The following is a 15,919-nucleotide window of genomic DNA, read 5'->3' as shown; positions in this document are numbered from 1 at the left end:
TTACCGCTTCTTTGATTGAACAATTGAAAATTGGTACGAACACAAAAGTGCTATTGGCAGGATGATGGAAGTTGAGAAGAGCATGATGATATGTTAAGATGAATAATATAAAATGAATATGAATAAAATAAAAAGATTGATGAATAGTTCGTAGGCTGTAATGAGTGTAAATGTGTAGGAGACGAATGATGAAACTATGGAAATGTTATGGTGAGGGGGTTTTATAGACGGAAGAGCTGGTGCATACATACATACCTTGGTTCGCCGGCTTCCTGATTGCCAAGGCTAACCACGCGTCCGATGAGCCACGAGGCACTACTTCTGTTTAAGGCGAACTCGGATGATTACTACATTGAACGGCGCAGAAGCTTGAGACCATTGAGCCGCGCCACGCATGACTTATGTCGATAGCAGAAATGTGGTTTCATACTCCAAAGCTTCTATGAGGCCATGAGGTTCGGCGAGGAGAGGTATCGGTCTTCAGCGGAGACGACCGGTGGCGACCGGGAGAGCTGAGACAAACATAGTTTTGAGTATTTTGAAAGGAACGCCTCCAGGCGCATTCCCTGCTTTCATTTATCCAGTTTTTCTTCACGGAAATTTCACAAGCGTTCCAAGCGTTACAAATATACAAGACTGTTTCCTTTTTCTTGGAACTTTATCAAGTTTAAGAAAAGGGGTGTATTGAATTAGAGAGAATTGCCACTTGCAAAAAGTCTCTGCAGAGAGTCGAATCTGAATTACAATTGTGTTTAGCCTCGTACTCTTGGATCATCCACATTGGACATAAGCTGACCTGAGGAATAGATTGAGCTAAAGAAGCTGAGCCGAGCTAATGCAATTGTTTCTTATTTTGGTCCTTTCATAACAAACAGACCTGTCAAGACATACTCGGCCTGCTGACCGTGTCCAACAGCATTGAATCAGATTGGCTTAAAAAAGCTCTCTCCGCCGACAAGCTAATCAGATTGCTGATTTCAGTGAGGTCAGTAGAGTTTGTGACGGACTACTCTTATCTACTTCATCATTGATGTTTGCTATCATGCCCTTGTGAAATATCTCGTGATCTTATCATGAGTACTAGTGCATAAGGATACAAAACTTTGTCTACTTTTACTACTTACTTCATGGCCTTGGAGTTGCAGCTCCTCGCCACCAGTTTACTTGACAAGAGATCTCTCCCAGTTGGTAACCCATTTGATTCGTAGTGCTTAGGCATTTTATGGTGTACGAATTGGAGGAGAACTACAGAACCCTCTTGATTGTTTAAACTTCTATCAAGCTTTCGAAACCAATTTTGGACTCTCTTCGTCCTGGAGAAAAAAGAGAGACAAAGACTCCATGGGCCGCGGGAGGGGCTTAGTTGAGCTTATATTTATCCGCAATCACCACCGTTAGCGAGCATGCTCTGCTACTTTCACAAAATGAGGTTCCAGAGAGGTGTGAAGGTGATGTGTGGCATAGAATCTAAAGCGCAACTCGAAATTGGTCTCAATGATTATAAAAGGAAATCACCTAAGACAACCAAAGCTCAATGGGTGCCACTTCATCAATGTTTCATTGACAATGTCCACTTTCTTCAGAGTATTTACCTTTCGATAATACGATCCGATTACTAGAAATTCAATCCCTCACAATGGCCACTTCATTTGATTCTTCATCAATTTTCAAACTCCCTAGAAAGGAGTTTTTGGAACAAAATAAATGGACAATGTCTTTTTATGCAAAGCTCCCTCACATCTCCAAGTAAGCTCGAATGAGTACAACTCGAATTTAACAAAATAATGCTTTGAAAAAATTGATTGATTATATAAATATCATGATTCAAGAAAGAAATACAAAGATATAAATAGTTTTAAGGATGACCAGTGTGATCACCATCTCCCTTCTTCACAGGGGCTTGTTTCTCAGGTTCTTTTCCAGATGTTTCTCCAGCAACCTTTCCGTCAATGAGCTCGACGATGTCAACTCCAACAGCGGCATATGCAGCTGCATCAACATTATCACGAATGGCAACGGCTACTTGAACATCGATCGTGATCACGAGGTCGATAAAGTTGGCAACGTGAACCTTGAATTGAGCAAATACGTCTGAAGGATGACGGAATGATCATTAGACTTGTTTAACAGATACTTCAGAATACTCTACTTACCTTGAGCAACTTCAATGAGACTTTGGTCTTGAGTTCCTACAACGATCTCGATGACAACTTGAACAGAAGCAAAGACGTTGATAACAAGTTCCTTGTACCACTCCTATAAAATCCGAAACTTTTATCAGAAGAGAGATGAAGCTATTCATATTCATAAAGACTATGAAACGTACGAGGTCGATTTCATCTTTACCGGTACAGTTGCATTTGTTCATCTCCACGATGAATTCTTCAAAAGTTTGAACAACAACTTGTAAGTCAGTCTCAACAAGTACCTGAGCTTGTGCATCTTTACAATGTTCTTTAACCTCGGCTTGTTTCTTTTGGATTTTATCGATACAAGGTTGAGAGATGGCTTTGGCGTCTTGTTGATTTCTTCGGGCCAAGCTGAGTATTTAACGTAGTCGTCAGAAAACAAAGGAATAGAAAAAAAAACGAGTAAATTCGGTCTTGAACGTTTTGGACTCACCTTAGACCTCCCGATACTGAGGGTACACTCAAAGAAGAAGCAGTCTGGCCTATGGGAGATAAGAAAGGAGAAGCACGTCAGGAGACAAGTTTCACTGTCTGATATAAACTTCTTTCGTTGATTGAAAAACTGGTACGCACATAGAAGCGCTAATGGTAGGATGAGGGAAGTTGAGAAAAGCATGATCAAATCTTATATAGATAGCTAGGATGAAATTTGGTGTAAGATGTAGTGAAGTGTGTCTGGCGGGTGATGAACCTTTGGAAGCATGGCCGGGATGAGGGGGTATTTATGGAACTGAAAGCTAAATACAACCTGTGTTCTCCAGCTTCCTGAATGCCAAGTCTAACCACGCCACCAACCACGCCCCACTAGGTCGTGGACGGTGGACATCTACTTCTGCCTCTTCTGTCCAAGACTTTCGTGTATCGGAACCCTAATAAACACAACTCTGGCTTCAACCAGATTCAGCAGATTCAGCCGGCGTCACGCGTAGTTTGAATTGAACGAAATCACACCGAAATCAAGAATCCTCATGGAAAGCCTCCACGAGGTTAGACGCAGACCGGTGTACGACTTCACAGCCGACTTGATCAAAAACATACTCTAGAGGCTTGAGTGGCTTTCTAGGCTGGATAGTTGTTATGTATGTGAGCATTTGATCTTGTCCGATTGCTGAGTTGATCGGATTACCCTATCGGCCGCTCACACTGAGCGCTGCCCGCCAAAATGCTATGATAGGCTATGGTACATCGGCTGAATTAAATCTCCTTACCTCCAATCCAAAAGCAAACTCAGAAATCAGCATCCTATCAGCCAATTTGTTCAATTCTTATCTTGTGCTCCAGTGTACTCCATCAGACTACATCGCGTGTTCTAAACTTCTTTCAAAGCGTCAAAATGTATATATCCTTGGCTGTGGATGAATGTCTAAAAATTTAGGAGACCAAGCTGAATTCAAGAAAGGTGCATCGCAAGAATAGGAAAGTACCTTCTTTGCTTGCATTCTGCATCATTATCATTCTTGATGATCTGAACTTTCACCTCAATAAAGATGCCCAGAAAGTAACATTTGCGCCATATCACTCCCGGTACCGAGTACCCACCACTTTAGTGAGCATTCGGGGAGATCAGATGAGCAGGTCTTCAGATTTAGACACATCGCTTCGAAGCTATCGTCAAAGGAAATGCCTGATGGTAACCAAGGCTCAATGAGTTCGAATTCAACGAAAGTCTTACTAGGATCTCAATGGCTAGAATCTCAACTTGCGGCATCAATTCCAACAAATGATTCAGAACCTAAAAGTCCAATTCCAGTTTCCTTAGCCATTTGTGGGGATCTTTCAGAGTTTCGAAGTTAGTCCTGGTCTACTATCAAGCGAAGATGTAGATCGAAATGCATTTTCTCAAACACACTGTTCAAACGCCTTCAAATCTAATCAGAATATATTGGTCGATATCGAAAATTGGATGACTCACTTACACTTCATCTCAATCGAATCTCAATCCCAACACAATCAAACACAAACTCGAATCAAGCAAAGGAAGCCACTATAGAGTGCTCCCAGTTTTGGGGAATTCTAACTCGTGAGTAGTATTTCATCTTTGATTCTAGATTTTCTTACAAAACTGACACATTTGTTTCATTGATATAGAAACATGGCTTAACCGAGAAAGTGTGATCAGGTCATGTATTGACATACTTGAAAGATCTTTGAAAGTTAAATCGGATTCCATTGAAAGGCCATCTCTCGATACTAGCGAAAAAGGTCCGAATGAAACTCTCGAAAAATCTCAAAGGAAAAGAGCCATTGAATCAGAATTGTATAATGAGAGGTTAAAGCTTAAGATGATATATGACGAATTGAATGGTAAGCTAGAACGATGTTCCTTCACCTTTAAAGATCTTTTATGAAGAATGATTGATGACGAATTTGATTTGATTGTTTGTATGGAAGTTGAAAGTTTGATCCGACAACAAAGTATGAAAAAATTCAAATCAAGATGTTCTGCATCAATTTTCTCAATTCCATCTGATTCTCCTCCATTGAAATTATCAACTTGAGTTTTCATTCGTTTGTGTATCTTCAAAAGATGTTACTCGATTTATCCTGATTCACTATGTATACAGACAATCAAGTCAAGAAGTCAAGATGTTGAATCGGGTGAAATTGTCGGCTCGAATGACTGAAACCTGAGCTAAGAAACCCCTCAAAGTCTGCGAATTGACTCTCTTTGCACCGGATCATTTAAATTGAAGCACTAGAGCATACACCCAAGATTTTAATAGTGAAATGAAACTCTTGAAAGTTCAACAAAGTTTTGAAAGAAATCTAAATGTCGAGAAACAGCAAAACGAAAAGATTTAGTGGTCTATAAATTGATGCAAAAACAAGTCATGGTCATTCGGGACTAAAGTTTGATTCAAATAAAAATATCTGCCATAGGCTAATTTCACAAGATCTAGAGAAACATCAAGAACGGGATTTAAGCATTTCCGAACATTAGTTGATAAATCTAATTGATTTTGACAAAATCTTACAACCTTCTGCTGATATGTCTTGTAATTTGATGATTTCAAAGGCGTAACATCATAATCTAGTGATCATATGATCAAATAATTCAGAGAATCAACGCATCAATTAAGTAGCATCAAAATCGGAAAAAAGTGATTTATAAGAAAAACTTACACAATCGGTCCTGATGGCTCGGTTCCATCTGGACTCTGAGGTGACCAAGTACCATGACCCTCAACAGGTTCTACATGCTTGAATCCGCCATCACCAACACCAAAAGAGGGTTGATCTAAATTTTCAATCATTCTTGATTTACCTTTATTTCTTTGAATCGAGTTTTTAGGAATATAAGCTTGACTATAATCTAATGTAGTATGACTTGGACTTGAATTAAACGTTTTAGCTAATTTACTATATTCATCAAACATTTGAGCAGATTGTTTGGTTTTTTGTTGGTTTCGAAATCTTGGAACAAAGTAAGAAATACAAATTATCATGAATGCTATGGCTAAGGTGACTGAAATCACTATGGCTGGAATGGCTATTTTATTTTGATTATTGTTTGAAGTTGATTTTGTTATTGGTGGTGAGCTTTGAAGTGATGGTGCGATGGTATTGAAATTAGAACTCAAAGTTTGACTCGAAACTAGAGAAAAGAACGCATTTGAAGATCAATTTGAGCTAAGTCATTATAAGGTTCTTAGCAGGGAACTAGCTTACTACTGTCAATGGGCAATGAGGTCGAAGTGGCCGGGATGTTAGTCGGCGTAGGGATCCCAGCAAAAGTCGCAGTCGCACTTTGCGTCCTCTGGATCACACTTGATGCTGAGCTCACGGGCAAGCGCGCTGGACTGGAAGATGCGGTTGGAGAAAGAATCTCGCTTGTGAGGCTAGTTGCTCGGGAGTTGGTCGCATCGGAATCTGCCAAGGTTGGTATTGCTTGAACAGCTGTTGAGGTCTTGATTTGATTATTATTGGTGATGGTTTCAATCTCTGTGATCACAGAAGTAAAGATGATTGTCTGAGTCCTCAAATCAGATTGTGTTACTAGTGCTGTTAATGTAAGTGTCAATATCAAGGTCGACGTAGAAGTATCGGCTTGTCTTCGCCAAAGTTGAAGATCTTGAGGAAGGTGGTTGTAGTCAGTCATGCTGTTCAATTCTTTCACAACTTTATCATCTTGGTATATGCTTCTCATCATCCATACCACGAGATATGGACAAAGACTGTGGAAGCCAAAGAAGATAAACAAAAGCTTGGTGAAGAATAACATTCATCAATGGAGTTTGATGTATCCCAAATAAAAGCTTCTTAATCAAAAGTAGTATATACGAAGGATAAAGATGTAAACAAACGTCCGGAGATAGAGATTTTGATTGAAGGAAATGTAGAACTTGTGCTGCCTTCCAGTTGAACAAATAAATTTGCTATTGCTATTCATCCTTGGTGATACAAGGTGTGATTTTCTCCTATGCATCTTTCTCGCTTCATATACCCGTCATTCTGAATCTCATATATGACAGAAACACAGTATATACAAAACACAGATGAAGGTGGCTCAACAAAAACGATAATCAAATCAGAAGCTTAACAGGAAACGTAAATACGAATCAATGCAGTTAGTTTAGGAATTCATTTGAGGTTATGAACTTGATATACACCATGCTAAAAGACACAAAATAAGTCTCTTGGTCAATCTTGTTTGTTTGTGAAAACGCATACATACCTCGTGAAAACTTGAAGCTTACCACCGAGTTCGATTTTTGGGTATCTTATTGGAAGTAGCTAGTTTTAGTTAAACTGATTAGATTTCCATCATCATATTGCTTCATCAACTCCTTGATCTCAACATACACACATTAAAAGTTTGATAGGATTTGCCATGATTTCAAGACCAGTGTGTTCTGACTTTGAAAGACATCATCAAATAACTCAAGTTTAATTGATCCAACATCAACTTGAATAATCTTGGTCAAGTTTACCCGCGGCAGTCAAGCATCTTGGTGAGGAATTTTGGTCAAGTTCTGTGACAATTAGTTGAACGAAAGATGATCAATTTGTGACCGTTGATTCTTGTGGATTCAAAAGGATATATGTATGAGGAATTTCAGATTTCGTCAATGAGACTATGATAAGATTCAAGTCTTCATCGTGACAATTGACAACGGTGCGTTCTAAAAGGAAGACAAAAAATATCAGTAAAGCACACTTTTGATTGACTTTTGACTGACGACAAGGTATGGCAATGGCTGGTGGGGTCCAAATTATAAGGAGCATATTGCTCTAGCGGCGAGTGCAGCAACCTGCAAAATTCACATTGAAACGCGAAACATGAATCTTTATTAATTCACTTTATGAGGAAAGGGTGGCCCAAAAGTCAAGATACGTGAAGACATTGAAGCTCTGGTTACAAAAACTCCTACTGGGCAAACTATGACCCACTCAATCTGCTTCCACAGGAAAAAGAGTTTGGGGACATCATGATGGTGATGATGACACGATTGGGTGAGCCTCGGTACATATGCTCTAAAGTTAGACTCCGACTGGCTCGGGTCGGCGGGGAAGTTGGATAAGTTTTAGTCTCATTCGGGAAGATTGCAAGGTGCCGATCAGGATTCATTTCATCGTAAACATCTTATCGCTCTGCTGAGCCTGCAATCGAATCTCTAAAACGTCTTACAAACCTTTTTAAAGGCAACCGATAAGAATTGGTCAATCAACTCAAAAAAACCCCAATGGAACACTTCGATATACCTCACCTTAATACGTCTGTTTACATTTGGTTCTTTAACAAAGTTACGAATTTAACTCAAATTAGATCATCATTAATAGAAGCAAGCAAGTTAAATGAATCTGACCCTAATACAATTCATGAGCGTAATCGATTAGATTGGTGTTTCTTAAATCCAAAGATGGTCAATACTTTTTACATGAAATCGGTTTTAACATGATTTAACAGACTGATTGAAATGTTTTGATATCTTTTTGAACACTTTATACCGTGTTTTTCATTTTGACTATATCCCTTCTTTCATAACTTCACTTCGATAATCTTAAACGACAACGCCTGGGGTTTGAATGCGTGTTTTTTTTACACAAACCCGGATGAAAAAGGGATGATCGATGTTTACAGATCACATCCTCTCAACATTTAAACACCGCTATCTATCAAGCTTTATTAGCACGATCTCATCATCAACTTAAGACCAAAACAATATATTCCGAGATCATGTGGACTCTCTCTCCTGGTACAAATGTAAGTCTTTTAAAACCCATACCTATATAGATAGATCCAGTCTTCAATTTTGACACTTATGAAAATCGAATCTGGTTCAATGATTCATAAACTTTCAGATCACAGATTCGATCAAAAAGTTCGGTATAGATCCTAAATCCGATAAATTAATCCTAATTAAAATCACCAAGAAATCAGAAGAAGAAAAGAAATCAGAAGAATCCATCAAACTAAATCAATTAGCTCTTGAATTGATTCAAGGTTCATTAATTTCTATCAATCAAATCAAATCATTAGGTACAGATTGGAATGAAGTTTGTAAGGTTTATAAACTTAATGAAGATTTAGTGATTAAAGAATATCAGAAAAATTTAAAGAATGGTATAAGTCAAGAAGATGATTTGTATGAAATTATTGATCGGATCGTTACTTCTACTGTTGCTTTTAAATCGGTGGCTGGATGATTGACTACATATAAGAAACTTATAACTCAATTTTGTAAAAAAAACTCTGTTTATTGTCTTTCACTTAGAAAGCCTTTGTGGAAAAAGACCTACAAGGTGTAACTCTTTAGACCTTTGAATGTCCTTAATTTTAGATGACCAAGATTTGATGAATTTTTGTAATAGATCACAAATGGAGTGTTGTATAAGACCATTATAGATGACTTATCACCATAGATTTCTAGCACAGGTGAAAGACTGAAAAGAGTGCTAACAATACTGACATAAAAGTCAGGTTGAGACTATCAGATATAGACAAGATATCTGACTTCTACCATAAGCTCATGGAAGGATCACATGATATATGATCCTATACCATCTCAAAATACATGATAGAGAGCCCAAAAAAAATTGAAAAGGCATCATTCCTTCCTGCAAATTTTGGTATCCTTGAATCACAAAAATCTTTTCTGATATCCCAAATCACATATATAAACAAATTTGAAAACTATGCTTTGAATTCCTTAGATATTATCATGAGAAACATTACAAGAAATCATTAAGATGGTTGTAAAATTTTTGGAAAGAATTAAAATTTGTTCAAATGGTAAAAGGTTATCTGTACTTTACTTTTTATCAAGTCTTCACTTTGTAAAAAAAACTTATTGCTTGTTTCAAAGTTATCTTTTATGGCTAAAGAAAAATTTACCTCAAGACTCAGCTTGTTGGTCTTGATAAGCTTCTTTGCCTCAAATCCCTCTGTATCAGATTCAAGTGATATGAATCTAGGTATTTTGTTAAGTTTGAAAAAGCATGTCAGATCAATAGCTTTATCTGTGATAAGGCAATTGTACACTGACAATGACATATGTGGATCTTGTTGTCTTTATTGGAATATATGATATCACACTTTTCACTTGTAGAAGCTGTTCTTCAAGTTTAGCTACACATCATAAATAGTGTGCTCTCCTATCACATCTGCTCCTGTGGTATCCAGTCAAAAAATACTGTGTTCCGCTCAATGAAGCGGTATTCCTCAAAGGGCGGAGAGCGTCTGGTTGTATCAGATGTCTATATCGCCAATGATTCCTCTGCTATAATCAGCCAGTTGTTTAAAATCATCCAAGCCAGAGATTTGTGCCAGAAAATTCCTGCATACATTTCTTTGAGGGAAGCTCAGGTGAAATGAGTCACTTCTTTGGTGGTCTGTATGTTGGAAGAGGTCAAGAGGTTCATCTCACCTGATCATGAAAAAACACCTATTGAGTTGGAATTTCAATGGTTGTCTCCTTTCCTACATAAAAATCACTATCTCTTCATATTCTCCTTGCGAATATCTTGTGCTAAGCAAGAGTATTTAACCTTTTGTAAATTGATGTGAATTATTTTTCTCCATTCTTTCTACTTAACCAATTTTTTGTAATGTATATCACTCATCCTGCTTAAGAAATTCAGATGTCTTGGTATTGATCTTTATCTTTTTTTAACAAAACCAAAGAAACATTTGAATGGATACCTATATCTTAGAAACCAGTGATTTTGAGTCATGGCTTATGTGAAAGTATGAAGAGAACTACTTTGTACATTCTGATTTGATGAACAAGTGAAGGTACTATATAGTGAAATGTATTAATTTTGATTCCAGTAAATTTTATTCTCTATATCTACAACCACTACTTCCTCTTATGTCTCATGAAGTAGCTGCAGTACATCTATCTTTTATTCTTTCAATATAAATCTAGCTTTACTCTGATAAAACAAGAACAAGATCATTTAACTTATTTAATTGCCTGTCTTCCATTGATCATATGATTTTCTACCATACCAATGCCATCACAATCACATCCACCTGACCATCTTTCAAAACCTCTGTTCTTTGTCATCTCACAACACCACCTTTGTCTTCCTCTTAAACTTTTTCTTATTTTTGTACACACATCTCTTACTCATGATGTGTTGATTTATGTTTTATTCTTGACTTTTGGATCTTCCATTCCTTTTTTTTTCTTGTTACAAGCTGATTCCTTTGGTTATCAAAATGAAAGGTATAGATCTAAAATATTTGCTTGTTATTTTTTTGTTTTATTCAAGAGTTTTTCAAATTCTACATCAAGTTTGGTTGTTTATAAAGATGAGATAAAGAATCAAAATGAAATAGGATTTGTTTGATCCTTCATTGAAGTGTAGCAGTGATGATGTGAAAAGTTCAATTTAAGGTGTGCTGGTGGTGTGTATGTGTTTTAACAGGTTCCTATCCTATCATCATCTACTTGAATCTGAAACTGTCCCCTTCCTTGACCTTCAACCTTCAACCTTCAGCTCACTTCAAGCTCAAGCCCAACATCCAACGTTCACAGAATACCAAACTCCCATCAAACTCGATCATCACCAGAAAAGAATGTCACCATCAACACTTAAATCGAATATAATCGAATTAAAATCATTAAATCAATTAAACCAAATCATCAATTCAACCACCCAATTAATCATCATAGATTTTCATGCAAAGTAACCACCCTTTCCCTCCTTCTTTCAAACATGTTACGTATTATCATTTTTAAAGAAACCAATTGATTGACTTTCTGTTTTTTCGTTTGGGATTGGTGGATTTTGATTCAGATGGTGTCCACCATGTCACGCAATCGTAACTAATTCTTTCCCTTTTTTATATATATTCATTTGTAAATAACCACAAACCAACTAAACCTTTCATGATTTGATTTTTTGGTGATTTATATAGGCACCCTTTTACGAAGATCTATCTAAAACTCATTCATCTTTAACTTTTACAAAATGTGATGTAGACGAATGTAAATCGATTTCAGAAACCTACAAGATCGTAAGCTCCATTTCAAACTCCACCAACCCAAACCCATCTCCAAAAAAAAAAAAAAAACACATTAACCAATCTATTCTTATTTGTTTGGGGGTTGGGGGTTTTATATGTAGACTGCAATGCCAACGTTTATATTTATTAAAAATAAGCAAAAAGTAGACGAAGTTCGGGGAGCCAATCGATCAGGGTAACTAACTCCCTCGAAATCGAAACCGAAATTCTATACTGAACCTGATTGATTTTTTTGAATGTAGGATTGAAGCTACTATCAAACGATATTCAAATGATTCAAGTAATTCACATAACTGGGGAAAAGGCAACACATTAGGAACCTCTACGAATGTTAAACCGACTTCAAACTTTCAACCTAAGCTTGAATCTAATTTGAATTTCTTGAACCGATTCTCTTCTCATCTTAAATTAGGAATTGGTTTATTTTTGGTTTATTTAATTATGATTTATTTTCAATAAACAACCCGATCACTTGAACCGAAAAGCACACACGCGGTTTCTTTCTTTCTTCTTTTTTGGTTTATATTTTTGATTGGTTCTTTGTATTTGATAGAATGAAAACAAAGGTTGATGGGTTTATTGAATTGAGATCATCATTTGTTTTGTTTCTTTGGATTAAAATAAATCGGTTACTAAGACTTCTCTACCATTTGATCTAACACATAACCCCTTGGGATCAGCATCCAAACTTTTCCTCATATCTACCCTCGCCCCCGCCCAAAAAAAAGCAAAAAAAACCCAGAATCAATCAACCTCTCAAAAAACGAGTATAAGTAAAAAGGAGAAAACAAGACCTAAAAACGAACCAAAAGCATCTTCCTGATCAATCTGACCAAACCCATCATAATACCCTAAAATCCTTCTATAAACACTATAGCCCAAAGCTTCATAAAACTTAATAGCAATCGAATTAGAAACTCTTACAAAAAGATCTACAAAGAAACTGTTAGATAGATTTGAAACTTTTTCAATCAAGTTCATCATTTGTTTAGCTAATGATAATTGACGATAAGATGGTGAAACGGTAATAGCGCTTATATGTCCACTAAAAAAATGAAATCTTATCAGCTTTTTTTTGTTCTTTGGAGGGGTTTGTGCGCGGGAAGGGGGAGGTAAATGCTTAACTGCCAATCTGTTGGATCTCCTTCGGTTTTAGCCATCACTAAAGAAATACAGATCTTTAGTCAAAAGTGTTGGAATGGGTTGATAAGGTTGAAAATTCTACGAACCGTAACCCATTATTGAATGGTTTGGAGATTCAGTTAGACATATTAAAGAAGGCCAATAAGTTAAGTATTGAAGATAATATGAAACTGAATAAGTTTCCTATATATAAAAGAATCAAAGTTTGATTATGATTAGCGGTTTTCAAGGAGGTTTTGATGAATGGAGATTGGGTTTGACTTACTGTCCATGGGTCTAACTTTTGACATGGTTTGAGAAGTATAGGATCATGATGTTAGTTTTTTTGGATTTGGATTTGATGATTTGATTTGATTTACATTGACATTGTTGAAGTTGACTTTTGATTGGAATGGGAAGTGGGTTAGTGATGATGATTGGTTTTGATGATGATGAAGTAGCTTACATAGATCTGATGCAGTGAATGGTCTTAAGAGACTCATCTTCTTCTTGTGATGATGATGATGATGATGATGGTGGTGGTGGTCAGTGGTGGTGGTCAATGTTGAAGGTGATCAGAGTATAAGGCTATTTTGGATATGTTTATAGTGAGTGATCGGTGTCGTGTCAGTTGGTTAAAGTTTCTTCTGATCGGTTCTTCCTTCATCACTCACTCACCTCAACAAACCATTCCAGCTCAGCAATCTCAATCAATCAATCAACCAATCAACCAATCTCGAGATGAGTAGCTGTTAGTAAAATCTCATTCTGATTCATTCTATCCATCAAGCCATTCACTAACTCTGGTTTCTTTTCTTCTTTCTTTCTTTCTTCATAGTTCGCTTTCTCAATCTGTTGAGTTCTGTTTTCTTTAATTCCTTCCTTCATGATTTAATGTTTCATTCTTTCTTACGATATATCTTTGAATCTCAAATAGCGTTCGACCCTTTATGGGAGTCTTACCAGAAGTAGCTTCACCAGAAAGAAAGGTATTCTTCATCTTCTATTCACTCAAAAACCTATATATATTGACCATTTCATCTTACCTTTCTCAATAGATTCCATTCAATCAAAAAGTACTCTGGACAGCCATCACCTTATTAATCTTTTTAATCTGTTCTCAAATTCCTTTATACGGCATCGTTTCATCCGATTCTTCTGATCCCTTGTACTGGATGAGAGTCATCTTAGCTTCCAATCGTGGTACTTTGATGGAATTAGGTATCTCACCTATCGTCACCTCTGGTATGATTATGCAACTCTTGGCCGGTGCTCAGTTGGTAGAAGTCGATTTCACTTTGAAAGAAGATCGTGCTTTGTTTGGTGGGGCTCAGAAACGTAAGTCTTTTTTGACCTCTCTAGTCTTTCTGATCTCTTCTCTCTCCGTTTTATTAAACTTTCTGATTTTTTTTGGATTTTGATCCGGTCTATAGTCTTTGCTCTTTTGATTTCGTTTGGTCAAGCAACCGTTTACGTTTTGACAGGTTTATATGGACAACCTAAAGACTTGGGAGCCGGTGTTTGTTTACTGTTGATCTTACAATTAGTCGTAGCCGGTTTGATTGTGATCTTATTAGATGAATTATTACAAAAAGGATATGGACTAGGATCTGGAATCTCACTCTTTATAGCCACGAACATCTGTGAATCGATTATCTGGAAAGCCTTTTCACCAACGACGATCAACACAGGAAGAGGTCCTGAATTTGAAGGAGCGTTGATTGCGTTATTTCATTTGTTGTTTACCTGGAATGATAAGACTCGAGCCTTAAAGGAAGCCTTTTATCGAGACCGATTACCAAACGTGATGAATTTGATTGCTACCTTTGTGGTCTTTGCTGCAGTGATCTATTTACAAGGCTTTAGAGTGGAGATCCCAGTGAAATCGAATCGATTCAGAGGTCAACGTGGAACTTATCCGGTCAAATTGTTTTATACATCGAATATGCCGATCATGTTAGAATCAGCACTTACCTCGAATGTGTTTATAATCTCACAAATGCTCTTTAATCGATTCCCAAGTAATCTGTTTGTACGGCTCTTAGGTGTATGGGAACCTTTAGAAGAATCATCTCAATTGTTTGCTAAATCAGGATTAGCTTATTATATTTCACCACCTCATAACCTCAAGGCAGTCTTTACAGATCCGATTCATACGTTGATTTATGTTTCGTTTATGTTGACGGCTTGTGCGTTGTTTTCGAAGACTTGGATCGAAGTTTCTGGTTCGGGTCCAAGAGAAGTGGCTAAACAATTGAAAGATCAACAGATGGTCATGGCCGGTCATCGAGAAGGATCAATGTATAAAGAATTAAAAAGGATCATTCCTACGGCTGCGGCTTTTGGTGGTGCTACGATTGGTGCTTTATCGGTTTGTGCTGATTTGATGGGTGCACTTGGGTCGGGTACTGGGATTCTTTTGGCTGTGACGATTATTTATGGATATTGGGAAAGTGCAATTCGAGTTGAGTGTTTTTTTTTCGTTTTTTGCTCAAAAAAGTCGATTGGACATTTTTTTGTTGATTTATATATCTTTTTTCTTTTTGGATGCGGTATTATAGGAAGGAAGTGGAATTGATAGCGCTGTTGGTGAAATGATTGAGTGATGATGATGATGATGATGAAAGATAAAAAAAAGGATGGGATGGGGATGGGTTGGATTGGGATGATGGGATTTTCTTTGTTTTGCAAAAAAAGAGATGTCTTTTGATTTTTTTTTCTAAAAAAAGGTTTATGTTTATGAACAAATTTAAGAAAAAAAAGAAACTAAATTGAAATGATGAAAAAGAGTAAAAAAACCCATAAGTATAAGAGTTGAAGTTAAGTAAAGGACCGAACATGATTCTTTTATTGTTGGGTTTTTTTTTCAACTACAAAAGAAAAAGCAAAAATGAAGTTTTATAATGGATGCATTTGTTACAACTGTTATGTTTTTTTTTGTGATTTTCTTTTCTAGATTGATTGGTTTGGTCATTTTTGAAATTAGATATATGAATAGATAAGAACCAAAGAAAGAATATCTGTAAAAGGATTTCTGATTATGATCTTTACTACAAAGGAAATCAAAAGCCATTAATTTCTTTCTTACATTAGGTTTAAGAAGTTTCTTGTTTTAAGTTTGGTTTGGTTTGGT

The 15,919-nt window shown here is 36.7% G+C and overlaps 7 protein-coding genes across 7 annotated transcripts; 4 read left to right on the top strand and 3 right to left on the bottom strand.

Annotated features, from left to right (window-relative positions):
- Window positions 1-1,855: 1,855 nt before the first annotated feature.
- On the bottom strand, window positions 1,856-2,805 carry MELLADRAFT_60216 (uncharacterized protein; the record flags this gene model as incomplete). Its single annotated transcript, XM_007405894.1, has 5 exons — window positions 1,856-2,091; window positions 2,154-2,256; window positions 2,327-2,540; window positions 2,623-2,671; window positions 2,763-2,805. 5 exons carry the CDS (start codon window positions 2,803-2,805, stop codon window positions 1,856-1,858), a joined length of 645 nt encoding a protein of 214 aa, XP_007405956.1.
- Window positions 2,806-3,809: 1,004 nt separating this feature from the next.
- MELLADRAFT_115438 (uncharacterized protein) lies at window positions 3,810-4,693 on the top strand (the record flags this gene model as incomplete). Its single annotated transcript, XM_007406180.1, has 4 exons — window positions 3,810-3,978; window positions 4,066-4,209; window positions 4,278-4,493; window positions 4,581-4,693. The coding sequence occupies 4 exons, from the start codon at window positions 3,810-3,812 to the stop codon at window positions 4,685-4,687; spliced, it is 636 nt and encodes a 211-aa protein (XP_007406242.1).
- A 166-nt stretch (window positions 4,694-4,859) lies between these two features.
- Window positions 4,860-6,288, bottom strand: MELLADRAFT_115437 (uncharacterized protein; the record flags this gene model as incomplete). Its single annotated transcript, XM_007405893.1, has 2 exons — window positions 4,860-5,784; window positions 5,859-6,288. The coding sequence occupies 2 exons, from the start codon at window positions 6,286-6,288 to the stop codon at window positions 5,309-5,311; spliced, it is 906 nt and encodes a 301-aa protein (XP_007405955.1).
- A 1,585-nt stretch (window positions 6,289-7,873) lies between these two features.
- MELLADRAFT_103089 (uncharacterized protein) lies at window positions 7,874-8,837 on the top strand (the record flags this gene model as incomplete). The annotated part of the gene is made up of 3 exons (XM_007406181.1): window positions 7,874-8,053; window positions 8,272-8,394; window positions 8,493-8,837. The coding sequence occupies 3 exons, from the start codon at window positions 7,874-7,876 to the stop codon at window positions 8,835-8,837; spliced, it is 648 nt and encodes a 215-aa protein (XP_007406243.1).
- Window positions 8,838-11,214: 2,377 nt separating this feature from the next.
- MELLADRAFT_103088 (uncharacterized protein) lies at window positions 11,215-12,123 on the top strand (the record flags this gene model as incomplete). Its single annotated transcript, XM_007406182.1, has 5 exons — window positions 11,215-11,324; window positions 11,436-11,460; window positions 11,557-11,655; window positions 11,766-11,839; window positions 11,907-12,123. The coding sequence occupies 5 exons, from the start codon at window positions 11,215-11,217 to the stop codon at window positions 12,121-12,123; spliced, it is 525 nt and encodes a 174-aa protein (XP_007406244.1).
- Window positions 12,124-12,279: 156 nt separating this feature from the next.
- MELLADRAFT_33791 (uncharacterized protein) lies at window positions 12,280-13,289 on the bottom strand (the record flags this gene model as incomplete). Its single annotated transcript, XM_007405892.1, has 6 exons — window positions 12,280-12,365; window positions 12,471-12,788; window positions 12,894-12,990; window positions 13,073-13,087; window positions 13,167-13,186; window positions 13,253-13,289. 6 exons carry the CDS (start codon window positions 13,287-13,289, stop codon window positions 12,280-12,282), a joined length of 573 nt encoding a protein of 190 aa, XP_007405954.1.
- Window positions 13,290-13,463: 174 nt separating this feature from the next.
- Window positions 13,464-15,786, top strand: MELLADRAFT_47033 (uncharacterized protein; the record flags this gene model as incomplete). The annotated part of the gene is made up of 6 exons (XM_007406183.1): window positions 13,464-13,537; window positions 13,625-13,640; window positions 13,724-13,775; window positions 13,845-14,124; window positions 14,220-15,250; window positions 15,348-15,786. 6 exons carry the CDS (start codon window positions 13,528-13,530, stop codon window positions 15,390-15,392), a joined length of 1,434 nt encoding a protein of 477 aa, XP_007406245.1.
- Window positions 15,787-15,919: the final 133 nt, after the last annotated feature.

The sequence above is a fragment of the Melampsora larici-populina genome, assembly GCF_000204055.1.
Source record: "Melampsora larici-populina 98AG31 unplaced genomic scaffold MELLAscaffold_5, whole genome shotgun sequence".
NCBI lineage: Eukaryota > Fungi > Basidiomycota > Pucciniomycetes > Pucciniales > Melampsoraceae > Melampsora > Melampsora laricis-populina.
The sequence above is the reverse complement of the archived record's forward strand: the minus strand, read 5'-3'. Positions and strand labels throughout refer to the sequence as shown.